This window comes from Accipiter gentilis, chromosome 8 (assembly GCF_929443795.1).
Source record: "Accipiter gentilis chromosome 8, bAccGen1.1, whole genome shotgun sequence".
Lineage (NCBI taxonomy): Eukaryota > Metazoa > Chordata > Aves > Accipitriformes > Accipitridae > Astur > Astur gentilis.
Window position 1 is genome coordinate 12,140,941 of NC_064887.1, and position 27,708 is coordinate 12,168,648.

General features: G+C 49.5%; 1 protein-coding gene across 1 annotated transcript in view; it reads right to left on the minus strand.

Annotated features, from left to right (window-relative positions):
- The window catches only part of RNF220 (ring finger protein 220), a 233,840-nt gene extending 206,343 nt beyond the window's left edge, over positions 1-27,497 (minus strand). Inside the window, exons 1-2 of the mRNA XM_049808212.1 lie at positions 27,415-27,497; positions 21,210-21,950 (exon numbers count right to left, since the gene is read on the minus strand). Coding sequence (XP_049664169.1) covers positions 21,210-21,834 — 625 coding nt within the window. The 5' untranslated portion in view covers positions 21,835-21,950; positions 27,415-27,497. The remainder of the gene's footprint in view (positions 1-21,209; positions 21,951-27,414) is intronic.
- Between the last annotated feature and the right edge of the window lie 211 nt (positions 27,498-27,708).

Here is a 27,708-nt window from a genome sequence, read left to right on the forward strand (position 1 = left end):
GGCAATATTTGTCTGTCATAACCCCAAAGCAGATCAACTAACATTTAGGGACTAATCTGATGCCCAGTCCAGTCAGTGCAAATTTTTCCATTTATTTACTTCCACGGCTGCTGGATCAGACCTTTTGGGACTGCAGAATATCATATGAGCTCCTCTTGCCACTGGAAGAGCTATAAATGTGCAAAGAGCAGAAGTCAGGAACAGCCAGGTGGAATTTGGTCGCGAGTTTATTAAGTAACAGAAACACCACCCAGGGCTGGAGGGTGGTCACTGGGGGGATCAGTGGCACACACAAGCCCCTTCGTGCACTTGCTTTGTGCACAGTGAGTGCATGCTTGCTATGGGAATGCACCTAGGAGCAAGTCAGGTATGGGGGCACATCTCCACCTCCACGCTGGAAAACCGGTGGCAGTCACAGGGCACAGATGTCACCTGCGCCACACCTCCGAGAAGGGATGTCTTTCAAAGAGCAACTAGATGAGGCCAAAGTCTGTGTACATTCCCTCCAGTACAGATCCAAGTGCCAGAGCTGACTTTCTGGCATTTATTCTGGATTTAAGTGGGTTCTAAAAAAAAAAAAAAAAAAAAAAAAAAAGGGTTCATCATGGAGGGCACTGCGTGCTTTAAAGTGCTGCAGCAGGCTCTCAGAGTCCACTTATTTCTGAGTGAAGATGGATACCTCAAGAGGTTCTCCTCACCAGTAAATAATTCATAAAAAACAAACAAGCCCAGGTCTGTTTGAATTAGAACAAAATATTTCTTTAGAAAAGTGAAGTGATTAAGCACAGGAGGAGCTGGAGATGACAGCTGGTGTCTGCAGCTCCGGATGAGTCACCTTCACTCGCCAAGGCCCCTCTCTCCGGGAAGTGCTGCTGCCTTTTTTTTAACCCTTTGAGATTCCCAGGAATGATTTGTCACTGGGGTTATTAGCATTTCTCCCTTGATATCGACAGCTTGTCTTTCCTCCTTCTAACCAGTGAGTGATTTCTTCACACGCTCGCCAAATATAGCCAAATCACCATGGTAAACGTATCGACAGAATCATATTAACAGCTGCTGAGCATTTACAAGGCCGTAAGTTATACAAAAAAAGAAAGAAGGAAAACACACATGGAAATAAACCAACTCTGATCAGCAGTGACAAGCATTTATTTAGGAGTCACTTGATGGAAATATTTTTTATGCTTTAATTGCTAATTATAGGCTCCTACAGAAGGGTGGCTTTGGACAAAATTATCTCTTTAAACCGGAGCATTAAGCCAGCGTTGAGCACACGCTACCTGGATGTATCTTAGGGAAGCAGGAGAAGAAGGATTTATTTTTAAGCTGCTGCCCTTGCTTAAATCAAGCCCGAAGTTTGCAAGCCAAAGTTACGTCTCTCCTGACTTACCAAGCAAGGACCTTTTAAGTTTAAAGTCTAGGTAAGAGCTGAAAACACACCTATACAGGGCAAGGCAGGCCTTTTCAAAGTCCATTTGCTGGGGATGCCCGAGCCCTGGTCCTCCTCTCCCAGCTGGACACTGCTGGGCTGGGTTTCGCCGTCCGTGTGCTCGCCGGCCATCCTTGATCTAAAACAGTCCTTCTCCGATTGCGGGTCGTGACCTACTGGGGGTCACAAAAGGGCCCAAAGGGGCCACCAGGTAGCAGGCAGCAGCCAGCAGCATCCTCGCTCCTCTGCTGGCAGCCGGCCGGACCCCCGGGCAGAGCGCGGGAAGACGGCGACGCAGCCAGTGACACCCACGTTGAAGCAGAGAACTGCAAACTTCCATCCGTCACCAGCGCCAGGCCAGGCCCTCCCTCCCGCCTGGGGCAGAGCATGGCCATGCCGCTGATCGTCACCCCTCTGCCCTGGAGAAAAGAGCCGACGCCAGCTCGGAGGGCTGCTCTAAGTCAGACTAGCCACGGAGGGAGAAGACAGCCTTTCTTCTCGCCTTTCTCAGCACGTCTGGGACACGCTCACCATCCCCCACCTGCCTCCTCATTTGGGGGGTATGGTTTTATTAGGGGGGCACACAACAGATATGTGTAGGACTCTCAATACTTCCTTTGAGCCACCAAAGGTCCAGGGTTGTTTCTGAAAACAGTCTCAGGCTGCGATAGCGATCCCCCCCATTGTAGCCCTTTCGTCCCTGCTCCCCTTTCCTAACAGACATTCCCACCGCCTCCGAGGCTCCAGCAACCGACCCTGATGTCCTGAGCTGCTCTCGTTTTGCAAGCTGTGGGTATTAAGTCCTTTCCATTTTCCCTGCAGGCTGCTGCTCCTGGTTTTCTCTGCACTGTTAATATCTTTAGGTATAAAGGCAGTGTCTCGTGGGACAGAAGAGCAGTTTGTTTCTCATCCCCATGTCATGAACAGTGAGACAGTCACTGGTGACAACATGGAGCATTGCGAATTCATTTAACATAAATCAGCCTGGTTTTGTACACCTGCAGCATCTCGGGCTAATGTTCTCTCCTGACTGGTGAATAAGGGGAAGAGGGTAAAAAAAGGGAAAGATCACACGAGGTACAACTCAGAAGTGCCAGGTTTCTTTAACCCTTTGAGATTCCCAGGAATTTCTCAGGAGCCAAAACGTTTCACTCCAAACAGCTGACAACCGGTGGGAATTACTGATGAGAAACCAGCATCCCCTAAAGCTGCCTCCACACCACCCTGCACAGGACACAGGACCTGCTCTGCCCCCGAGGGAGCCACCCACCCTTGGGGGCTCATAAAAATAAAACTAACTTTCTGTACAAGGTCAAACACATAAGGAGGGCTGCTTGTGTTGAGCAAAGAGCAGAGACCCCCAGGGAGCTCACTCTCAATAAACTTGGACGTAGAATAAAAAGGCTGCTGTAGCCAGGTCCTCAAACAGCAGGTATCTGCTGGGCTGTGGACTTGGGACCACAAGGGAGAAAGGAAGAGGAGATGGAGCGTTTCTGCTGCGTGGGGATGTTCGTAGTTGGAACCTCAGGCATTTCACCAAGGTGCCTGTGTGAGCAACGCCACAACGCTACAATCCTTCATGATCGGCAGCGACAATCTGGATTGTGGTTGCAGCGCTCGCTGCAAGGGCCCAGGCTGCCCGAGCCACGCGAGGAGGGCAAGGCTGGGACCCTCCTCGCCGAGCAGCACCCTCAGCTGCAGCGCAGCTTGGGAAGCAGGACTCTCCTTGCGTCGACCGCTCCCATGCAACACATCTTCATCCAGCGTGCAGGCTGACTGAGCCCGAGGGAATGCACTTCAGTCAACAACCACGACCCCATCTGCACCCACAGCCACGGGACAAGCATCAAACCAACACTGGCATCATTTTTAAATGCGCAGTTTAGACCTCTCACTGCAAGAGTTTACATCTAATAGCTGCTACTTCAGGACTGACAAGGACTGGTCTGCCACTCTAATATTTGGGAAGCAGCCCTGAAGGACAGCACATTTTGCTCTCTCATTGCTTCCTAGAGTTAACAGACTTCTTTAAAGCTAACCGTTAGAGTAACGGCTTGCTTTTTCTAACCATACTTCGACAGGCTCTCACGGAGTTGAATTTCATGAGAGTTGTACTCAACTATGTGGCTTCCTCCCGTCAGAGACAGAAAGGGGATGGGGTGAGGCTTGGGCACTATTAACATGCAGAGACATTTGCCGAGACCCCAAGGCTGGGTGTGCCTGCTCATCCTGCTCTTTCTCCCACAGCATCCCCTAACCCCGTTAGAAGTCCAGGGGAGATACCCTTGCAATTAGCTGCTTCCCAGAATCTCCTCATGCCAACTCGGAAAAGGGAAGGGTGGAGGCTCAGGTATGATTTGCTAGCTAGCAGAGCAAGGACAGCAAGGTGGGGGAAGGAATGGCCATCATCTGAGACACAGAGAGAAGTCCCCAGGAAAAATGCTTATTCCAATCCCACCTGCTTTCCTCTGGCAGTTTTCAAGCCAAATTGGGAGCCAGAATCAAAGTAACTTCTCCTGCCTCTGCTGCTCACACTTCTCCTTGCCCTCTCTGGGAAAAACACAGACCACGCTACAAACTGAAGACACAAAAAGTTAGCGCAAAGCCTTTCTTTAAAAATTAGATGAAAAAGGTGCTTTAGTTCTCCATTTCTTCCCTCCAACCACCTTCCCCATTCAGCTCCTTACCCTCACACGTGCCCTTTCCTTCCCTAAACTCCTTCATTCACCAAAAAAAAACCACCCCAAACAACAAAAAGAAAAGCACCCATAGGAAAATATGTGCTGTCCTACTCCATTTGTCCTTAATTTCTCTCCCAGCTTTGCCTCTCTGCAGCCCTCTTTTAAAGCAGCCCAACTGCCGGACAGTGGGGCTGCAGAAGGGTCACCCCAACCCTGCATGCCAGGGTCAAGGTATTTGAAAGGTTGAATTCAGCTCTCCACAAACTCTGCTATAAAACCTCTCCAGGGGGACTCCACCAGCATCTCTCCGATTTCTCCTGCGAAAACTCTGGCCTATCTCTTTCCTGCACCTAGGCTTCTTCGTCCTCCTTTCAAGCTGTTGGTCGGTAGGTCCACAGAGCTGGGGAGGGGCAGAGTAGGTCAGCGGGGACACGAATGAGACAAAAAGCTAATTAAGCAACATCCAGCCCTTGCCTAGAGAGCAGGGACGCGTCCGAGGAGCAGCGGCTGGAAGGCCACCGGTGCCAGCGACACCACTGCACCACGTTTCGCCCCGCGCTCCCAGGGATGCCCATGTGAGGAGCCGAGCCACTGACAACGGCCACGGCTCTCGGCAAGCAGCGTGCCAGAGGGGAAAGGCCCCCTGCCCTCCTCCTCCACCCCAGCCCCCTGCCCAGCTTAAAAACACAAACTCCTTAAGGCAGGGGCCACGAAAGAGAGAGGAGCCCCCTCCGCCCCCCACACTCTTAAGCCTCTTAGAATGGGAAGGCAGACAGACAGACAGTGCCAAGCAGCTTAGGAAGGCCCCAAGAAGAGATTGGGCTGTGACTGGGAAAGCCTGCTCTGGCTGGCAGGCTAGATTTCAGCTCCCGGCTTCTCCCAGCTGCACTCCCCACAGGTACACCCAGGCTGGACGAACCTCCCCTTTCTTCTTGATGGGCTGGTTCTTTTTTCACCTGGGACCAGCACGGTGCCGACAGCGGGGAGGCTGCCCTGGGGAGAGAAGCTCCCCAGCAGAGACACTGCCAGCCCTCAGCAGTGAGTGACACCCTCCTGCCACTTCCCCGGGCAAATGCAGCCACCACGGGGACCCGGACTGCCAGGGGATGGGTCGGGATGGGGGAACAGGGCAGCATCACCACTCTCGATGCCTCCAGCTTGACCCTCGCACCATGAGGCTGTCCCTTTGGGCCCACCATTCTCAAACAGGAGCTTTCTGGACCTAGGGAAGAATTGCACCATCCGCTTTTATTCGGTCCTCCTTTTAAATGACATCTCAGGCACTGTCGGTTCTCTAAGACCTCTGCCCCAGTACTTCAGCGAGTTTCTCTTTCACTCTGTTAAATCAGTGGGTGGCCTGGAGGTGCAGAGCTATGATCGCTGCCTCTGGAGAGCCACATTCCCTCTGCCCTGCTGCCGTAGGTACACAAGACTATGAGCTCCCCGTCAGCTCATTCATGCCTCTCACTGATGTGTTGCGGTATCCAGAGACAGTCCCAGGAGCTGGGGCTTTCCTCCAGCCACAGCTGTGAGCTCCCGCACCCGTCAGGAGCAGGACCCGTGGGATTTGAAGGACTTACACCAGGTCGGAGCTGGACTGTCTGCACACTGGGGAAGCACCCTCGCATCATCCATCCTTGTCACCCACAGCATCACCCAGCTTCCAGGAAAGGAAATATCAATTCATCTAACCCCAAAACATCACGGCTTTGTATTCAGGCAGCTGGACCTACCCCGAGGAGGACGAATGGTTATGAAGCCCTTTAAAAGGAGAGACCCAAAGGGAGCAACTGAGCCACCCCGGACCAGCACATAAATATCTCCTTAGTTCATCAGCCTGCTAACAGCACCCTCAGCAGCCAACAAAAGGTCGCTCCTCACCGCGGACCCCTTCCTCCTCCCGGCAGAACAGGGAGCAGGTGCCTGGCACCCCGACAGCCGTGACTCATCTGCGAGGTGTGATGGTGCTACCGGGAGCAGGAAAACGAGAAGAAACGCTGTCGCCAGAAGAAATCTCCATCAACTTCCCCAAGAAGCCACCTCTGGAGACCGAGCGAGGCTCCTGCTCCGGCCCCTGCACCGCTGGGAGTGCAGAAGTTACCCACAGGACTTCTCCAACCCTCCGTACATCAGCCCAGGGAAATGTGGTACCCAGAAGCGCAAGCTGAGGATGCAGGAGGCAGAAGTTTGCTGAAGATACACACACTAAAAGCTGTTCAGGCAGGCTGTGCCAATAGTCTCATTCTTCATGTAAGAGAGCTCCCTCTAGGTTAAACACTCGGGTATTTCAGAAGCCATTGCTCATTTTGGAGCCCATGCTCTGCCCTGATGCCTTTCTCTCCCGAGAAGTGTTTGTCAGTCGGGGAGACTGCGGGTACCCCAGAAAACGTGTGGTTTGCTTTCTGCTCGCCACCCGGTCTTCCTGCTGCAGGCATCGACCATCCGCGGCTCTGTGTGTTACGTGCACACGCGTGTGACACACGTGCCCTCGCGTGTGCCTAGAAACACAAGCGCAGAGCTTCGCCCGTCAGAGCCACTCTGCTATGTTCAGCTGGAGCTACACCAGGGAGGGAGCCGACCCGCAATTCCTCCAGCCCCAAACCCAATCTTTACCCTGCTTTGAAACACTTATGAATTATTCCACAAACTGATGAGCGGGGGAGTTCAGCAGAGGCTTTCAAATTCACAGAACTAGAAAAATCAGATGGAAGAGGCTTAATGCTGGAGAATGCAGGACCGTTCCCTGCAGTGGGATCCCAGGAGCTCTGTGCAAACTAGTTTTAAACCTTGAAGTCTTTAATACAACTTCCTGTTTTATTTTTATTTTACCTAGACTGGTATTTACTAATAAATATGCAGCTCGCTGTATACAGAACAGCAGGTAGCTCCCATTTACAGCTGTATATAACTGGCTGCAATATTCAACACCCTTACTCTGCTATGCAGTATAATACTCACAATAAAACACATACCGTATTTGCAACTGTGTCCATGCTACTATTCTGGTACGTGACGCACATTAAAAAACAAATTCAGAACATAGAAAAGAATTTACCATTTACACAAAAAAGATGCGTTGGGATTTTCAATAAGTTCTAGCATAATACAGTATCATTTTTATATCTTGTCTGCTCCCTTGGTCTCGCTGATTTAATACGTCTTTTCTCTCTATAACCATAAACCTATAGGTTGTATATAGATTTTTTTTAAACATAATATACGGTGCCAGCGTGTATTTATAAAACTTTACTATAGAAATGTAAGAATTGTCAGAATGACTCAGTCCGAGGGCCATCCAGGCCAATATCCTGTCTCCCACAGTTTTTTCCATTAATATGGATTAGGCAGACAATACAGTTTACTACAACCTCTTTTTATAACCACGTTAGTGATAATAATACTGCCTTATGTATAAATGCTTATAGTGCACAGTGGGCAGGGAAACAGCATCGGCCCCACAGGGAGGGAAAGTGAGGCAGGGAAGATGGAGAGAGATATATATATATGTATAGTCAGTTTTGTTGATATATATATATAAACTTGATGAAGATTATGTATATCGAGGACCCATCAAGAGCCCTGGATAGGCTCCACCACCCGCTCCAGCCCTCGCATCCCGCCACGCAGCCCTGCCAGGCCCCAAAAGACGGGCCGCAAGCCCAAGGGATGCTGCCCTGGGAAGAGTTAATGGTGGAGGTCTCCAGTCTGAGCACTGCAGGTGTCTGCTTTTAATTCTTTGCTGCTCTTCTCCCAAACAGCCCACGGATTTCCACCCTCCCTCCTTCTCCTTTACAAATGAGTGTTTAGCATAAGAAGAGAGGCCAGAGGAGCCAGGGCAGCAGGGAGATCTCCTCCAGCCCTTTCTAGGCAACCTGAGCAGGCGGGAAAAGGCAGCTGGCTGGAGCCCAGCGAGAGAGCGGGGACCATGGGACGAGTCTTTTCACATCTGGTTAAGTACTGCTAAACCCTCCGACGAGCTGCCTAATTATTACAACACTTCTGCCGAAAAATTAACGTGCTTGGCTGGCTGCACTGGGGCAGAAAGGGTAGGAAAGCAGCTGTCAGGATGCAGGCAGCGACGGGAGCACCAAGAAAAGAGGTTTGCGGCACGAGAGCACAAGAGAAGGGCAGGGAAGCTCTGCCTGCGGGGATCCTGCTGAGAAAACAGCCTCCTGCCCGCTTTTTTTTTGCTGCACGGCCCCCAGGAGAGGACAGTGCCAACAGAGTTGTTACTCTAGCAAGGGCAGCCCTTACAAAGAGCTCAACTGACATGCCCTGCCTACCAAAATCAACGGAACGACCTGCCGGCATCCGCAAAAACACAGGACTATCCTGAGGACGCAACGGCAGGGCCGGGAACAGGACCCGGGGCTCTGGGCTCCCCTCTGCCCGGCCTCTGCTCTCCTCTCCTTCTTGCTGAGCCCTCCTTTCAGTAATTTCCACACAACCCAAGCGTGGCACCTTATTTCTGTAGGTCTCTATAGGTCCTATAGGTACAGTACCACCGAGAGAGCATCATTCATATGCGCGTCTCCCTGCAAAACGCACTTAAAAAGGGCTGCAGAAAGGACACCAGTAACTGGTGGGTACCGCTCCCCCAGGACGGCCGTCTCCATGGCAGGTTATCACAAGCACGCAGGTAGGTAAAGCTTCTTTCTGCTACAGCTGCGGTGGCATTAATCTCTCTCCCTAGACAAAAAGGTGGGCTTATTTCCCGAGAGGTGTCCAAGTACACCCAGAGAGCTCGGCAAAAGCAGCAGCCCGCTGGGTGCCTTTTACCCACAGACATTTGATGAAATTAATGGCACAAAAGTAAGTATAAAGGCTAAGACAAATAGAACTGGCAACAACTTGAACCTTTGGCCTGTCCTTTGAAAGTCTCTGGCAAGTCTCAAATCTTCTTGATCTGCTCACTAAAGGGATGACTGTCCCACAATTATTTTCCAAGCATTTGTTGGCAAGTTGTAGGAGGAAAAAGGCATTTCACTGAAGCTGTTAGTACAAAAGCTCAGCTCCAGCCAGGGCCCTGGACTCCACTTCAAATTATAATATTTTAAGTACCTGAAAATAAATATTTTGTCAGCTGCTGAGAATTAAGAAGTAGCTTCGACCTTTCAGAGAGGGGAACCCTGCGGAGAGCGGCGAGCCTCAGAGAGTTAGTTGCAAAACAAGCTTTGCCCGAGCCATTCAACCTGTCTAGCACACACACAGCCTCCTCTCCCGCGCTCCTGGCTCCTCGCGAGCTGCCCAGAGCCTTCTGGGGCGCGACAGGCTCTCGTGCACCCAGCAGCTCCTTCCCAGCTGGGCAGTGTGCTAACGAAAGACACTGGAGCAGTACTTTACCATAAACTGGATGCTACGAGTAAAATGAGCATCCCTGAGACAGCAAGAGCGGCGTGTCAGGGCTCCCTACCAAGAGTCACCAGTCCACTCCCGTGTTGCTCATTGGTGCTGTTGTTTCGTGCCGTACCATGCACAGTCCGCGGAATTTTATCCACAAGGATTAAAAATACTCACTTCTGTTTTATAACATCTGACTATGACCAAGCACCTGGACAGATGGACCGACCACCTCTCAGACCTCTGAGTCACGACGAACACTGTTCATGCTTCAGCGATGGCAAAAGGAACCCACACAAAGCAGAAGACCTCTGGTTTTTCAGCAGAGCTCAAAGAGTTAAATCCCTCTCCCTTCCCCCCAATCTTTCTGCCTTTGGCCTTTAGATCAGCCCTGGTTGCCAATGAGGACTCATCGAAACACCACGAGGCTGGGCCTGTCAGGAAGGAAACCAGCGCGTCCAGAGTTTTGTTGTTCTAAAGACTTTTTTTTTTTTATTTTATTTTACTGCTCAGGAAGGAAGCCAGAGCCTGCGCTTTGACTCCAAGAATGTCGATTACTCATCCTTCCCTGCATTATTTCTTTTATCTCTCACTTTTATCTACCTTACTCCAAATTTTTCTCCCCCGTTCTTTCTCTACTGTTCTCTCTCCAGCCACTGCTTTCAGCTGCTCATCCAAGTTTCATAAAAAAAATATCTGGCAACTGTTTCTTTGGAATAAAATCTCAATGATAATGTTTATTAAACAAGCCTCCATCCCTCCCCCCACACAGCCTTTTCAATCCTGGTGTAACCATCCGGGTACCAGGGTTATAACCACTGCCGTAGGACCCGAGCACCTCCAAAACGTGAACACAACCACCCTCAGCATACGGCTGTGCTACGAGAATATCGTAACCCCTGCTTTAAAGACGGGCGAAGAGAAATGACTCTGCTTGTCCAAGGTCAATAGAGTCCACAGCACAAGCACAACCTACGCTGAGGGCTTTGCCCAGGCAGCCCTTCCCTCTTCCTGCTCTGCATGGCTGCAAGGAGAAGGCACGCTCAGCTCTGCCAATAAACATGCCCTTCATCTTCAATACCCCCACACCAGTCAAGCTAGAATTGTGCAACAAAAGTAAAATAATCGGTATGTGACAAGTCGATGACACATTTCCTTAGCTGCAAAAAAAACGCGGGTCCTGGATCACCCGAATGTCGGTGAGCCACCTGAGTACATAGCAGAGAGACTATCAGCAAGTGGTGCCTAACTGCCTTCTCCTCCCAGGGTCTGCAAAATCCATCACACCACCCGGGGATTTCCTTTTCTTCTTTGCCCAGGTGCAGCTAACAACCCAGACACAACTGGCAACATCTGGGAGAACGCAGACCCAGATGTTTCTCGTTGACATCGTAACCTTCCCCAGCCTTCGCCAGGGAGTGCCCACTCCCCAGGGTGGGCGCCCAGGTGGGAGATGCACACGCTCAAGGGCAGACCTGGGTCCTTACAGTGTTCCTGAAGAGATGACCAACGGTGAAGCATTTTTTTGAATTTAAGGCCCCTTCTTATTTGAGGTGTACTGCAAACCTGGGGACTGGTCCGGACCACACCATAGGCAAATTTCCTGGGCTACAACACCCACAACTTCTCAGTTACATGCAAGCAAGGCCAGTTCAATTTCTCTCTGCCCAGCTCTGTCTTGCTCTAACACAAACCTCCCCTGTTTCCACAGTTAACGTGTTGTTTTCATTTTAAGAGGGGAAAATAATGAGATGGTGGGAACATTACTTCTGGCTAATGGAGACAGAGATCTGCAGACTTTCACGGCTTAGTTTTTCCAGCATATCCCAGTCCTGATCCAAATACCATCATACTTATTTCAATCCTGGACCCAACGTGGGACCGGACACAATGCATTGGCCAAATTAAGGCAGAAATAACTTGTAGCACTTTTCTACTTCACACTCTCTCAGACCTCTCGCTGACATTAAATTTCTGGTCTGCAGCCTCCCTGCTTCCCCCACTACTGAATCTCTAGGCGCCTTCAACACGGCTTCCCTGAACATGCTAGCCCCAAAACTTGAGCGAAGGCAGGCTGCCGATCACCACACCTCTTCTGTAGCCAGAACAACTCTTTGAGAGCAACACTTCTGCGCGTGAACCCCAATACACAGAAAGGAGGAGCAGCACAGATGGTGGCAACCAGCCCCCAGGAGCAGAGAGCGCAGGAGCAACGCCAGCAGTCCTGTACAGGGCTGTGCGCCGAGCAAAGTGCAAAACCGAGGGCGAAGAAGCAGGCTTGTAAGAATTTAGCTGCTCATTCTCCCCTTCTCCTGTCTAAGGGGCACCTCCTGATGTATGTAATCCACTCAGGCTGGCTGGCAACTTTTTGATTGTGACCGTTAAGTTCCTCTGCTTCTGCTCCGCGCCGGGTTACCCAGGTCACTGATTGCTCCTTCATCTCCCCAGTAAAAAAAATAGGCCAGTGGTCAAACTGCCTCCTCAGGGAGGCTTGAAGACAAGTGCTCAGGAGGGAAATGCTGTCACCCTGGCTAAGGACTTTGCCGGAGGCTCACCTCCAACCTATAGCACTGGTTTGCAAGGAGGAGAATAAACAAGGGTCTGCAGCCCCCTCGACGGTGCTGCAGCATTTGGCCTGGATCCCTCCGACCTGGGCCAATACCCAGCACCCGAGACGGCACTTTCCACCCATCCGCAGCCGTCAGGAACCTCCGCGCTGCAAACAGCAACGAGGAGACAAGGTTCCCTCTAGCCTGCATGGGCCAAAGGTTGGCCTGGGCGCGGGGTGGCTCTGCTGCGGCACGGCCAGGCCACCCTGATAAGGCTTTCCCTCACCCAGCCGGAGGTGCAGCACCCAGGATGCCGTTCGCCCCCCCGAGCCCTCCTCCCTGCTCTCTCACAAACACCCTCGCATCGCCTCCGGCACGGCACGGGGGCTTGGGCCGGGGGCCCGGTAAGGAATTTTGTGGAGTCTCCCCCCAAGCAGGACTGGGACAGAAAACTCCAAAAGTAATCTTCAATACTGGAAGCCAGGTTGGAGGAGAAGGCAGAGCTGTGATCTGGTACCGGGTCTTTTCCCATCCCGGCACAACTGCCAAAGCAGGCTCTCCGCGATGAGGGATTATTATCCTATGCCTCCTTATAGCGAGGGATGTTACGGGACAGACAACTTCACATACTAAATGGCTTTGCAAGTTGTTTCCTAAAGCGCAGGGAAACAATACCAAAATCAGATGAAAAGGTTGAGTCCTTTTTAATTAAAAAGATCTTAATTTGAATCAAAGTACCAAAAATCCCAATAGAAAGAAATGGGTCCGTCAGGGCAGTCCCCTGAGTTTTACGTCTTGCTCTGTGTACAAAACCTATTGCATTTGGTGAGGCTGTCACCGGGAGCCTTTACCCCGGCAGCACCCTGCTCGCCTGCTGACTGACGCCCCAGCGTTTTCTGTTTTAGTTTTCATCCAAGAGCCACAAAGCGCTCCACCTTCCTTCCAAGGAACAAGCCCGCGCTCGGGAAACCAGCCATGCCAGCGAGCCCAGCATCTGCAGCTGGACGCGTCTTGCCGCCCTCACCCTCCTCGGGGCTGCAGCATCGCAAATCTGCAAAGCACGGGCAAGGCTGTAGGATTGCACCAGCGAAAGGCTCATGTGTGAAAGCTCTTGCGTCTTTCCAGATTAAAAACTTGACGTTGTTACTCTAGCGAGAGCCAGTTACTAAGAATCGGTGCTGCTGGGGGAAAGCAAGGACACAGTTTCCAGCTCTTCCTTTTAGGGGTATCGAGAGACACTTAGTGCTTTCCTTTTCCCACTGCAGAACAGCCCGGTATTCACAAGAAAAACTACAAAACACATTCTTGCTCTGCAATTCAGTGAGAAAGCAGATCTCAGCCTCGAGTTACCAAAAAAGGAAGGTTTTAAAACAATACTGGTTAGAAGCAATGTCCCAAGTGAGGAAAAATACGATGGAAGTGTCCCACACCTGAACTCAGTGAGCAGTTTCACTGTCACCAGGACTCCCTCCCCATGTTATCTGCGTTTAAGACAATAAATCTCTCTCTGCCTCGCTCCTTCCCAACATTGCTTTTCCCCCTCTTCTGTTGCTCAGGGTACTGCTGCAATTCAAGATGCCAGCAAATGGTTGAAGGAGAGGAGAAAGTGGTGGCTAAAGAAGGACACCCAGCTTATCACAATCACCATCCATGTTTTCAAAAGACAAGACAAAGAAGGAGAGGACAGACACAGATAGTACCAAATCCCACAGTACTTTTTCAGCCAGAGCTTTCAACGACTTGAGGACTGGGTCCCAGAGAAGGACTGGCCAACAAATATCCAGTATACCCTAGCAGCAACAGGAAAATACTTCAGCCCTAAGACGTAAGGAAAACTGAATTCAGGGTGATGAATTTGCCCCGAATGTCTGTAACCTGCGAGTTTATATACACAAGGATCGCTCAGGCCAGCAGAGCCATGCAAGCAAAGAGCGAGGTTGCATAAAAGGGGAGAAAGACACGCATACAGATTACATGTGTAGATCTCCAAAAAAAAATACACATGCCCTTTTTCAGAGGATGCTGTATAGGAATCCGATCCCACATTAAATTTCCAAATAGAAATCCATTATTCCCGAGGAAATTCAATTGCTTTGCATAGCTGAAAAATGTCCTCAGAAGTCCCCAAATCTGCTGTTCCATCCTGAAGAAGTGAGGTGAAAAATTCATAGGCTATCAAGCAAACTGACGTGATCGAAGACCACCAGTGACACGAACCGTGGGATAAAAATCGTCACAATTTGCTTTCCATGGCTGCTTTTCTTGGAATATGGTATTAAAAGAAAACAACTTTGCCCCCACTATGAATTTGCATTAGAAATCCATAATAAAAATAAAGCTTAATATTATACAAATGGGTACCGTTCTCTATAGTGCTCCTGATGCAGATTAAGGTTAGACAGATTTTAGATGACAGTTATTTACCTCAGTCTAACACCATGTATGCACAAATGGAATTTATTTTATAGCTGCAGATATTAGCCAGAAAAAAAAAAAAAAAGAGATGAGAGGAAATCTTACAGTCTCACGTAAAATATAATTATGTCTGTTTTCTGCTCCTTGGAAGGCAAACAAAGAGGGAAAGATGAATCTGCTGCTAGCATTTAATGGGACTTGTCTAAATGATATCAAACAAATAACAACCAGCAACAATTCACAAACACCTTCACTTTTATTTTTTCCAAGGGGGAATTCCAGAAACTCTTAGACTTTGTTGCCTTGAACACTTCCACTCCTACAGAGCAGGATGAGGCCCATGCCTGAGTATGTCTCTTTCCTTCAAGACCTTCAAATTATCACAGAAATAGAAGGCGGGGGGGGGGGGGGGGGGGAAGCACTAATGCTTATTCTCTCCCTCCTGAAATGCACACCCCCCTGCTTCTCCCAATTCCTTACGCAATCGCCACCGATCAACCAGGAAACTGTTACTAACTCCTGAATTTTGCAAGTTAGCAAGTAAAATAATAAAACAGTGTTTTAACTGTCAGAGATCCTGGCTCGCAAAGTGCACTTTGGTCATTTCCTTTAATAACTGTAGTTTAGCAGTAATGATTTATAATAGTTCATAATATTCTACTAACTGTACTATATTAATAATACTAATACTTTGCCCTTGCCTAGTGTCTTCTGTCAGAAGATATCAAAGTGGCACACGCCGCCGTGAGGGAGGTATCGCTATATCCCCGTTAGGGATCGGGAAGCCGCGACTCCGAGCCATGCCCAAGGTAGGCATTCCCCATCCCCAACCCGACACGGCAGCCACCAAGTCTGCCTTCGCTTCTCCTGCCACAATTTTGTGACAGCAGTCGAGTCTGATCGATGGGGCTGAAGATTTAACGTGATTAAATCCTTCTCGAAAAGCAAGGTTTGGCCAGTGGTTTGGGGGGCCGTGGTTTTGGTGGGAAGTACCGAGCAAGATGGGGAGTTTGCCCTGCACTTGTACAATAAATACCCTCACGTCAGCATTCAGACGCACGGGGCAAGAGAGGAACAACAAATATTTACTGTGTCCATGCCCATCTCTCCAGCAGGAGACAGATAAATACGACATGGAGGTGTTGCTCGGCGCTCCGAGGACGGCGGTTATGAGCCCGGCCACCAACTCCCGGGGAGTCCAAAAAGGAAGAGAAAGGGGACGAGGCATCGCTGGCATGGCTGAGACGACATGGAAGCTGGCCGGATGGCAGCGGCTGCGCGGGGAAACATTTTGGAGGAGAAAACAGCCCCAGCCCTCCCCCTCAAACGATCAATTAAAAGCCATCCTTCTGCCGAGAGCCCGGCGAGGACAGCAAATGAGGGCTGCGAGCAGAACAGCCGCCCGGCCGGGCTCTGCATGACAATTGATGGGAAGGGGAGGCCGGAGGGGGCGGCGGGGGAGGCAGCCCCGTCCCTCCTCTCACCATGGTGATTAGGTATTCCGAGTGCGCCAGATAGCCCCAAATAACAGAAAGAGAAATATAAACTGGAGACCGGCAGATCCAAGGCAGGCCAGATGGCCCCGCAGCCGGCAGGGGCTGCTCCCATCCAACCCTTCCCCACTTTAACTGTTCAAACATTTCTTTATCCCGACAAGACAATTAAGCCGAACGGTGTGGAAAAGAGTCTCGGCAACAGTTTGCAGAGGGAGCGGGAAGGTTGTTGCCAGAAAAGCAGAAAAAGGAGGCGATTGCTGCATACTCCAAGACCTCCCTCCATGCAGCACACCTAGCTCCATGAGGACGGCGCGTTTTCGGTGGCGTGACAGGGATGGACGCGTGGCCTTCATCGCCGCTACTGTCCCTCTGTCTGCCCACCCCTTCAGAAAATCCACTGTTGCTCCTTCACTCCTCCTACATCACGCAGGGCACTGCACAACGGAAAGCAAACGTTCCACCTGATTTATTTCATTATTTCATAAGCAATGTTAAGCTTGCAATTTCCCGTGGTCGCGGCTGATTATTATTAGCAACAAAGCATCACTTCACGTTAGACCCCAAATTTCACCGGCGTTGGAAGCGGTGCATCCCAGCAGGAAGAGTCGTGAGCAATGGATGTGTGCATGTGTGCGTTCCTCCTCCAACCCATTGTTCTGCCACAGAATATAAGAAGATAAACCTTCTTCCCCCCAGCACACGTACACATATGTACACACAGAGCTCTCTACATAGGTCCCAGCCCGTACACACAAAGCCCAACACACGCATGTCTGACCGGGTGGGTGACTGTGGAAATCAGACCGAGGACCGTCTCTAAAGCACTACGTTATTCAGGAATTCAAGTTGTGGTCATCACAGCCCTAATGTTCATCGCCTGAAGTGCAATTTACATTTGATCAATAACAAACTGGTTGTTTCAAAAGGAAAACTAACTCCAAGCTAGAGATGTTCTTTAAAACCCTAAAGTGGAACAAAGAGCTCACTAACATGGCACACAACCTCCCTTGCAGGGAGAAACTGGTTGCAGGACAAACCGGCTGTGTCCAGATAACCAAGGTTAAATGTGATTATGAAAAATAATAATCAAAATAACATTAATAAAACCACGCCCACATGACCCACCAGTCCCAAGAGATGAGTGAGGATTGCGAGCGTGCTCACCAACTCCATCCCTAATCCCCAGGGCGCACCAGGAGCTGGGCGAGAGCCACCAGCAGTAGCAGGGACACTGAGGTGAGGAGAGCCAGTGGCCAGGATGTAGAAGGTCACCTTGACACATCAGGGTGTGCTCCACGTGATGAAGACCAAGCAGCAACAGGAACCATCTTCCGTGGTCCCAGAGAGGCTGGAGGTACGGGCAGCCTCACAGGGACGGCAGAGGTGTCCGCTCTGACAAGGTCCGGCTCTTTGCCAAGAGATCCCAGCTTCAGCATGGACCTCTGCCTGTCACTTGGTGGGAAAGTGATGCCGTGGTGACTCGGTACAGAAGGCCACTGGGACAGATTTTATTAGAAGCAAAGAATAAAGCTGGGGATCTTTTTGGGGTTTGTTTTTTTTTTTTTTTGTGATTTTAAAACAGGGCTATAGATCTCTTTTGCAGAAAGGAACATGCCATTTATTTCCACTCCTTCTAGGAATCTCAACTATTGTACGCTTTTTAAAGGAAACCCATAAAATATGTCTCCCAGTGTCTTTAACACATGCTTTACGAGAAGCCCCTAAACTCTAACAAATGGCATTATTTTTCTCAGTAAGCACCTAGGCGAACCGGCCCATCCAATACACGTTACGTCTGCTTCTCCCTGGAAAGGTTCCGCTGTTCTACGCGCTCCCCGTACGCTCCATTGCTCCAGATGTCCTGAGTACCTGCATTTTACAGCAAGAGACAATTTGGCCAAATGTAGACATCTCAGCCCAATTTGCAGAATAACAAGGAGCACAATCCCACCCAGATGCAGCCCAGAGGAGATGCTCTCCCTTTGTGGGATGCACAGGTACAGGTACCGCTGGCAAACAACACCCTGCTTTAAAAGTAAGGAAAGGTTCACCCAAAAGACTCAGCAATCTCTACTGCACAGATACGTATCTTACGTGGCCAGGTGCTAATCTGGGTTACATCAGCACATAACCCAAATAATTTTAATGAATTCTGTGAATTTCCTCCACTGGTGAAAACGAGGATGAGACTTTGCTCCCATGATGCATAGGACTAAATAGAGCAACTTCCAAACAATCCTGGAGATGAAAATGCCTGACTTTGGATTCTCATTTTGCTGCAAAGTATCTCAAGCGTAAACCTATTTTTCAGGAAAATTAAAACTCAGTGCATTGGACTCCTTTTTTTATTTTTTTAAGAAAACATTTAAGAAAAAAAGGCACATTTCTTAGAAAATCACCATTTAAGCTATGGGGCAACACAAACAGTTTAATGAGCTACTCAAAAAAGGTTCTTGTGCAGTGGTACAGAAGAATATGCAGTGCAACCACAGTAATTCACCTTCCGTGTAACACAAACCCTTTCAGGAATCTGAAAAATACAACTAAAGGATTGAGCTCTGCAAATCTGAAAAGCACCTATTAGACACGTAAAGGTGTTGCTGATCTAAGAAAATTTTACAATTTTTGCTCGCTGTTGTAGAAAAGCCTTATTACATTTTTTGCCTAGAATCTACAGCCACCTACCTGCAACAGATTCTCCGTCAGGAGCACAAACGGGCAGTTTTTACAAAGGGTTATACATAACAATTACACAAGGAATCCACAAAACTTCTCAGGGACCAATAATAAGAGACAACAACCCCGCCAAAGTGTGCATGTATATAGAAACTCCAAATACAGGTATGCAAATGTCATTGCAAAACAGGATCACGATTATATCTGCAAACTGTGATCTCTCGAATTCCTCGTTGCGGAAGTTTTTCTTTCCTAATGGTCAACATCAAAGATCATTAGGATCCTCTAAAAAGCTCCGCCGCTCGCTCTCTCGGCCTCCAGCAAACACACCCATACGTGCGTATGCACACACCAAATAAACTAGCTGTGTTAATGGAGCGAAGTTTCCATGGTGCAGTATCTATATGTGATGGGAATATGATACAGAGCCAACAGACATATTTAGTGTACACCGTCCTGGTAGTTACAGAAGAATTTTAATGCCGATGAAATATCAGGGATGTTGCATTTGCTTGGCTCTACCGTGCAGCAAAGCATCTTAAAGAAATTTAACAATACGGGTAAGAAAAACAACACGACAAAACACCTTCCACTTCTGCCCAAGTTTTCCAGGCTGCCTGCAAAGTTTTCACTCTGCTTCCTTTCCCCAGCAAGTCCCCTGCCGCAGCGCTGGCGGCGCGGGGAGCCGGCTGTCACCGTGCCTGCCTCTCGCACGCGCCTGTGCAAAGCCCCGTTCGGCTCCCAGGAAGGAGAGGACCCACGTTCCACACACGCTGTTGGCAAAGGCAACGCGCGGCGGTGGACGTGGATATGGATGCGTCTGTCTGTCCGCAGCTGCGCTCCATGTGGTCTAATTCATTTAACAGATTTACTTCTTTAAATGGGGTATCTGACAGGATTTTGCTAGCAAGATCCATAGCAGCTGATGCACACTAAATTCGCTTAGCTAGCGGACCCGCGCCTCCGCCGCTATCTCCCGGAGTATTCTTTTGAGCAAGCTTCATTTCCACAGCCAGGTTATATCGATAAGGGAAAGAGCGTCGACAAAGATGTCTCTAAGCCTTGCCATCTCACCTGCCTCCCCCCCCCGGGATAAGTATATTACCGGCTCACACACATCCACATCCACACACGCTCCCACCTACAGCCGCTTCCCCTGCGGACCCAAAAGAAGGGAGAGGAGATGCTGAACAATGAAAGGAGCTTACAGCACGAGAAGTAGCACGCTCGGGGGTGGATCAGAAGGAGAGGGGGGAGACAGATAAGAGATCACATTCGTAGTGCAAGCAATACCCGGCTTCTGCCTTCAGCGGGTATCGTCCTACCCTCGCAAACGCCGACATAAAAGACACACTTGCAGCATATTTCAAAACCAAAGAGCGATGGATTTACAAGGCAGGTTGATTTTATGATGACTTTTATTGAAAAGGTACGCTGGGTTTAGGCAGATGCCTTTTAGCGCCGGTAAGTTAGCACAGTGCCTAATTCAAGCAGACAGCCTGAGGAAGCAGCGCCGACAGGGGAGAGAGAGCCACAATGTCTCTATTACTCTCCTCGGCATCATAAAGGGGAGAAGAAAAATCACGTCTGAAAGGGAGAGGAAGGAGCAGTGTGGCAGGTTTTGGCTGAAAAAAAAATATAGTAATAATAATAATAACAACAACAACAATAAAATTGTTTTCTAGGAAGAAAGTTCAACAGAACAAAGGAGGCCGTGTGAAAAGCAAACCACTCGCTCCTCGGTCTACATGTCTGGGTTTACAGGAGAACTCTAACCATAAGTTAGCGCTCTTCTTCAGGGTACCACGCTCGGCTGTCCCCAGACCACTCCCCATCGTGGGTCACCTCCTAGCTCAGCAAAGCTGGAAGCCTGCCCTTCCCGGAGGAAAGCTCTGCCCCTCTGTGGGGGCAACACCACAAGGGACAAGGTGACGGGGCACAGGGAGTTACAGTCACGAACATGTGGACTGGTTTCCTTCAGTCCAACCAGCGATCTGCTAAAGGGCACATCACCTTTCAGCTGGCACCAGAGGGGGGGAAACGCTCAGAGAAAGCACATGGTGCAACAGCTGATTGAATTGTAAGAACAGATTCGGGTTTACGTCTCGACGAGGGAGCTCGGTGGCCAGAAATATTCTTAAGTTAACCAGAAGAAAAGGCACTTTTGTCCTAACCTGAGGCACAAATCCTGAAGGTGATGCATTTGCTATAAGAACGGTGTGCATGAAGAAAAGGTCAGAAAGAAATACCCGAAGAAGCAGGGGGTACATGTTTCTGCAAGCTCTGGGAAAGTTTCTGGCTACACACTCCAGTTGCATCCCCGTTTACACGCATATATGTACCGGCATCTCTAGCCTCGCACTGGGGCACGGACAGCTTTCTGCATGGTCAACACTGCCTCTCCAGCTGTGTGCTGGAGGACGAGTTTCCTTCAAGAGCACCTCGCCTTAAAACGTCCACTTAGAAGAGACAAGGCAATACTGCGTGGCTGAGCTTGGCAGGCAGGAAAGGCTGGTTTTCCTCTGCCTTCAGCAAGAACCACAGCACTGCGGGACAATCACCTGTTGACTATCTCAACGAGGCGCAACTAAAGAAGAACCAACAAGTCAACGGAGGTACTTACATCTGTCACTTCGGTCTTCGGGACTGGATGAGGTCTCCCGGTCAGAAATGAGGCCAGAAACGGCAAAGATCTTCTTCCCCGTATCATCAACTTTGATGGAGCCGGGGGAGCTGGAGGGGAGCTGCGTGCCAAACTCGTACTCCTTCCCATCAGCGTCCGAGAAGCGCAGATGGGGCGAGTCAGTGTCATGGCAGTTTTTCAGGCGCTTGGCCGGCGTAAAGGCCGACTGGTAGCTCTCCCGGTCTTCAGTAGATGCAAAGGGGCGGAAAGCCCCAACGCCACTGTGGTTCAACATACTGATCGGGGTGCAGTCCAGGTTGGGGGGTGCGAACTGGGGGTGGAGGTGAAGCAAGGATGGAGGAAAGTCACGGTTTGCAAACGCTCCTGGCACCCCGCCTTGCCGGTGATACATGGAGGCAAAAGTGTACGAGCCATTGGTAAAGGGAATATGCACGTCCTTATCTGCTGACACGGGGACCCCAAAAGGCCTCGGCTGCTGGCAGGGAATGGAAGCATCACGGCTGGCTTCGGCGGTGGAGGCGAGAACCATCAGTGCTGGGGACGCCAGCGGGTTGGGGAGATAGGGTGAGTTCTCCATCTTGAACGCTGCCCGGTGTAAGTCCATCGGAGTCTCTTTCCTCAGCAGGATCACAGGCGGAACGATCTTCCCCGGAAGGAAAGCAAAGCGGTGCCTGGGAATGGAGCGGGGAAAATTACTGGAGCATCATCGCCCTCCGAACGCTGGAAGGAAACAGAAAAGAAAAGAAAACACAACCAGTTAGGTTTCCGCGCTCCTCTCTCTGGGACGCTCCAGCAGCAGGGTGGCCACATGCGTTACAACCCACTGGCCGGAGACGCACCACTGTTCTCATTCAAGAAAATCAATAGACAACTTCACACACTAGTGGAATCAGCTCTGGCCCTCCATGTTAAAGGGTATCAGCCAGTGCAGATGAATGAAAGGCAAACTAAACATAATAACATGCAGATTTAATAACCGACTAATAAACAAGGTTCGGTCTAAAATTAAGATAGTAACTCCAAATTATGGTTGGAATTTTATATGGCAAAAGAGGCACGTACATGTAATTGCAGTAAACTTAAGAAAGCCCACACATACACACACCACTGTTTGCCTGGGGGTGTGCACATGTGGAACCAACATAAAAATATCTGTTGTACAGTTACCCAAATAAGCCGGCGTACACGGTTACGCTGTGCACGACGCCTAAGACACACACAACAGACATGTATTTTCTCTCACTCTCACAGTATATATGGGTAGGTAAGAACTTGCACACACAGCACTCGATACCATCGTGTATATATACACACGGTTGGAATGTAGGAACGTGACTGCGTATGGGTGCTTGTGTGTAATACACAAACACCCGTGCGTACACACACGGTCCCCGTTAGCCAAAGGGGAAGAGACTTCCCCAGTAAAATGCCTGGCGTCTCTGACGATATTTAAAATCATAATGGGTGCTTCTGCCATCTGATCTCTGCAAGCGTCTGCCTTTCGGGTCGGGGACAAGAGGGAATGGATCAGTAATTTTAGTTCCTAATGCACTCACTCTTAAGTAGATTTGTAAACTGCCCTGGATGTGCCATTAACATTTAGAGGAAAATGTTAACAAAATTTCTGCCTCGCATCTTGCAGAGCCTCCTAGGTTGGCTGCAGCCACCCAGCCAGCCACAACCCCCTCCCGGGGTGAAAGAAGGGAAAATGCTGCTTTCTGTATCTCCCTCAGTTCACTCCGGCTTTTTGTGTTGTTATTTTCTCCCCCAATCAATCTCGTGTCTTTTCTTTTAAGCTTCCGCCGCCTGCCATTCAGGCCCCACAACCCAGCTTAAAATACAAGGACTATAACTTTGAAACAATATACTAGCCGCTGGAGCTCAAAGGGCCAGAAAAATCATATAATAATAAAAAGCTGTTACAAATTGTGCCTCTTAAATCCAGAGGGTCAAACATCTCAAATAAAACTTAGTGAAAGAGTGTCTCCCTAATGGAGTGCCTTTTGTACTCCATGAATGAGGGAGCCTAGGTTAACAAAGTGTATGAAATCCAGTCTGTGGCTTTAATGCAGTTCAGTGATAACATTTCCTCTCTCCCATCCTGTACCCAGCCGCTCCACCGACTGGTATTAATTGTGAAGATGAGTGGACATCATCTCTCTGCTTCCTCATTTGGCACCCATCCTTACAGACATCATTGCTAAATTACCAGATTATGTATCTCGCATTAACGGATTTGCTCTCTTCCAAATTTTAAATAACTTTCCCGTCGAGTTCTCGCCATGGAGAGCGAGGGGGAGAGGGAGAGCGAGGGATGCCAAGGGCATCCTGGTCAGCGCTGCAGTCCTGGGTACACTCGCTCCGCCGCTTCACGCAAGGCTGATCGAAAACTGGAGGTCAGGAAACTGCAGCCACTGGCGAATCTGGAGTTGCTGGGGGCTTATGCAACCGTGTAAATATATATATACACACGCATGATTATAGAGCTGAAGAGATGCATGCAAATGAGCCACCGTTCTCCGAAATAAACAATCATTAACATGGAAGTGAAACTGAGCAGTCACGGGAAAACATGGATTTCCAGGGGAAAAAAAAGCATCCACCCCTGCCTCCTCTTCTATTTTTACTTGTGCTATCACCCCATTACGTTAAATGTATTTCATAAATTAGTAATCTGGCCGCAACACTTGACACTCCTGTAGGATACCGTGAATCACTACGGCCGTTTATTCGTTTGCAAACTTCATTACACCGGGAATAAATCAACACATTACAATATCTCAGCCAGCCAAATTTAATTTTTTTTCAGCTCCCACTTCCTTTTTCGTTCTCTCTTGCTCCCTTCTCGCCCAGCACCTCCCCACCCCCAGCAAGACGGACAGATTAGACTGCGGCGGACCAGTCATTATGAAAATCTATCGTTAATACACTCCCAATGTCAAAATGTCATAGGTTTAAATAGAGAACCCCAAAATAAGAAAACTAACTGACCTTCTTAATTAAAAAAATATGGATTGCAGGGTAATCAGCTGGAGGGAACATTTGGGTGCCGGGAAGGCAGTGGGCACAGGTGGAGTGAGGAACTGCTACTTTTCTGCCTCTATGCTGATTTTTTTTAATTTAGCACCTCGCGCAAATCCAGATTAAAATAACTCCAGCTATTGATCCGAGCAGTGGAATTGACATTAATTTTAGTTCACTTCTCACTTTGCAAAGGGATCAATAGGAAGTAATAACAGCTGACATCCCCGCTGAAAGGAGGAGAAAAGACGGGCTAGAGACAGAAATCGAAAAGCAACCAAATAAATCAGCAGCTACTTTTCCACGGCATCAGACAAACTCCAAACAGATTGCAAAAAGTCTTTGTTGAATTAACTAAACAAGGAGTAGAGGGAAGGGGGGGGGTGGAGATCAATCTAGGAAGCTACATAAACTGTCTACCAAGTATGAAGGTTAGACGGACAGACTGAAAACAAACTCTAATTTTTTTATTGTTATTTTTTTCACGGCTACCTATATGCACAGTTACTGGTTTTGAGAGCTACCCTGTTTAAGGTGTACACAAATTACCTGTGTAAACGTGTATGTTTCTAATAACGAGGCTAAACACACCACAACCAAGACAAATTGAATCAACAGCCTTTAGCTCTGAACCATAAAAAAAAAAAATCTCTCACCAAGGAACAAGTTGTAATCAGTTATCTCTGGCTCAGTTTTGGTTCCTCTCCTTACGAAGGTTGTAGCACCGTGCTGAATTAGTTAAGAGGAAAGTCTGATAAAAGTAGGAGAAGCCATGACAGAGCTGGATTTAGCAGGCATCACACAAACACCCAGCAAGTGGAGAAAACAGCAGTGACCACCGGTTATAAGCGTAAAACCCACTTGCTAATCAGCCTGCAAAGAAACACGCACATATGCAAGCACATGCACACCCCATATGCAGCCACCAGATCTGCAAGTCTTTTAGTAAAATGTTACTCAGAGTTCCTATTACTAAATCACCTCTCTGCTATCGATTAAAATAAATAAAGCACACCACTCTGGTTTCTACAACAGGTTGCATTTTTGTGGTCTCTCAACCATTTCCAAATGCCAGAGATTAAAATAATGGGGCAAATTAACATTTTTCTCCCTCCAGAAACAAAGTTTTCTTGGGGAAAAAAATTAATTAACAAGCTAAGAGGAAAAAAAAAAGATTAAAACAATAGGAAATCCAGGAAAATTGATGATGCATGTAAATTAGGAAAGACCCAGAAAAAAATCACAATATCCATTTACATTAAAAAGTTTTTTCCCCATAAATGTCAAGTAGGAATTTAGAAATATGCTCTGCGCAGAAAAGCCAAAGATTATAAAACAAAATAATGCCAGCTGTTTGGGGATTTAAGTGCTCAAATGGATTATATATTTGAACCAAACTGGATTTCCTTATAATAAATAAAACAAATGCAAGCTCGAAAGCCAACAAAGGAGAGCTCTCATCACTGGATTAAGATACAAAGGAAAAACAGTTAATTTTTTTTCCAACGCGTGAAATATGCCAACTGCAGCCGCACACCCGGGCAGCTGCTGTGAAAACCTGTTTAAGGGGAAAAGAAAAAAAAAAAATAAAATAATAATAACAGGAGAGCGGGGAGCGGAGGAGCCGCCGGCGGGGACGGCCGGAGCGACCAGCCCCGGTCCCGGTGCCCGGTCGGCTCCGCCGGGCAGGGCAGCCCGGCCTCTGCCCCTTGGCCCCGCACTGCGCGCCCGCTTTTGTTTTGCTGCAAACTTCTTCCAAAAAAAAAAAAAAAAAAAAAAATTTTTCTTCAGAAAAAAAGGCGGAAAAAATAAAAGCCCCCGGGCGGAGAGGGTGCTCCCCGCGGCGGCGGGCTGCAGGAGAGAGGAAGCGCCGGGGCTTCGGCAAGAGGGAAAAAAAAAAAAAAAAAAAAAGAGGGAAAGAAGAAAGGAAAAAACCAAAAGCCAACCCCACAACCTACCGAGGGCTTTGCTGGCCGCTTCGCCCCCGGCCCGCGCCCCCCGGCCCCGCTCCCAACTTGGCGAAATCCGAACGAAAATCGCCGGCGGCGTCGCCCCGGGGAAAGCCCCGCTCCACCGGGCAGGGCGGGCGGCGGACGCGCCCCGGCCCCGGGCACCGGCCCCGGGCACCGGCCCCGGCCCCGGCCCCCTCCGGCAGCGCCCGCCTCGGCGCGGCGAACCAAGCGGGCTGGCACCCGCCGGCCGCCCCCTTTACCTCCCGCTCCCGGCTTCTCTCCCCCGCCCGGGGGAGCGGAGGGGGAGAGGGGGTGTTCAATAAACCCAAATAAAATGAAATAAGAAAGGGGGCGAGCCCCGGGCTGGAGCCTACCGACGCCGCCAAAGCCCCGCCGCTCCGCTCTCCCCGCCGGCAAATTAAACAGGTGTTTGGCGGGGCCGGGGCTGCGGGCACGGCTCGGCCCGGCCCGGCCCGGCTCGGCTCGGCTCGGCCCCCGGGTCCCGCCCGGTCCCGCACGCCCCGCCGGGAAGCGGCGAGCGGGACGCAGCCGGGGCTGCTCCTCTCCTGCCTTCTCGGGAATTGTTCACGCCCGGGGAGGGCGGCGGGAGGGGGCTCCGCCGCTCCGGTCCGTACAGCCCGTTAGGTCGGCGAGCCCCCCCCCCCCCACACACACACACACTTTTTCCTCCTCCTTAAACCCCCAAGTCACAAAGATCATCAAACGCGAAGATGACCAAAGTTGTTTGGATTTATTGCAACAATCACTTACCATACACATTTCCTGTGGGGAAGGATAAGCATTCAATACAACTCTTTAAGTAGACAGTTCCTAATGATTTCATTGTGGTCAACCAGATGGTTTTTATGTATTTAGATCTGAAGGTGAAGAATTATCTTCCACGCTTCCAACCTATTTACAGACTTCCCTGGTCTAGAGCTGGGGTTGTTGGGTAAAAGAAAGAAAATCCTGCGATTTCTCGATCGCATCGCTGGATGATCCCGAAAGTTTTCTAAAGGACCTAAAGCGAAAACGGGGATAATTCCTTTCACCTCTTCTGGCTTTCCAAGCTACGCAATGCACATGTGGAGAAATTTTAGCTCATTCGTTGAATAACGCTGACAATTTAAACCGCCTCTCTACCTTTGTTTTATCTGCAATAATAAAACCAGAACAACACCGCACGTGAGATCCAGGCGTTTGGTTCCTACCTGAAAGCAGTCGGGGGCAGGGGCGGCAATCTTTTAGGGATGAAGGACCCGAGGAGGGGCGAGGATGTTGGACAAACTTCAGCCTCGGCCAAAATTAAGCTAAGTGGCGACTTAACAACGTGCGTTTAAAAAAAAAGAATTCGGTCTTCGAGCGGGGATCGCGCATTTTTGGTACGGCTTAAAACTAAAGTTCACACGGGGACTGCACGACTGCAAAAATGAAAGCTTCGGAGGAAATCAAATTACTGCCTTTTCAGTGTTTCTTGAGCGCACGGAAACCCTGGCGGGGTTTTT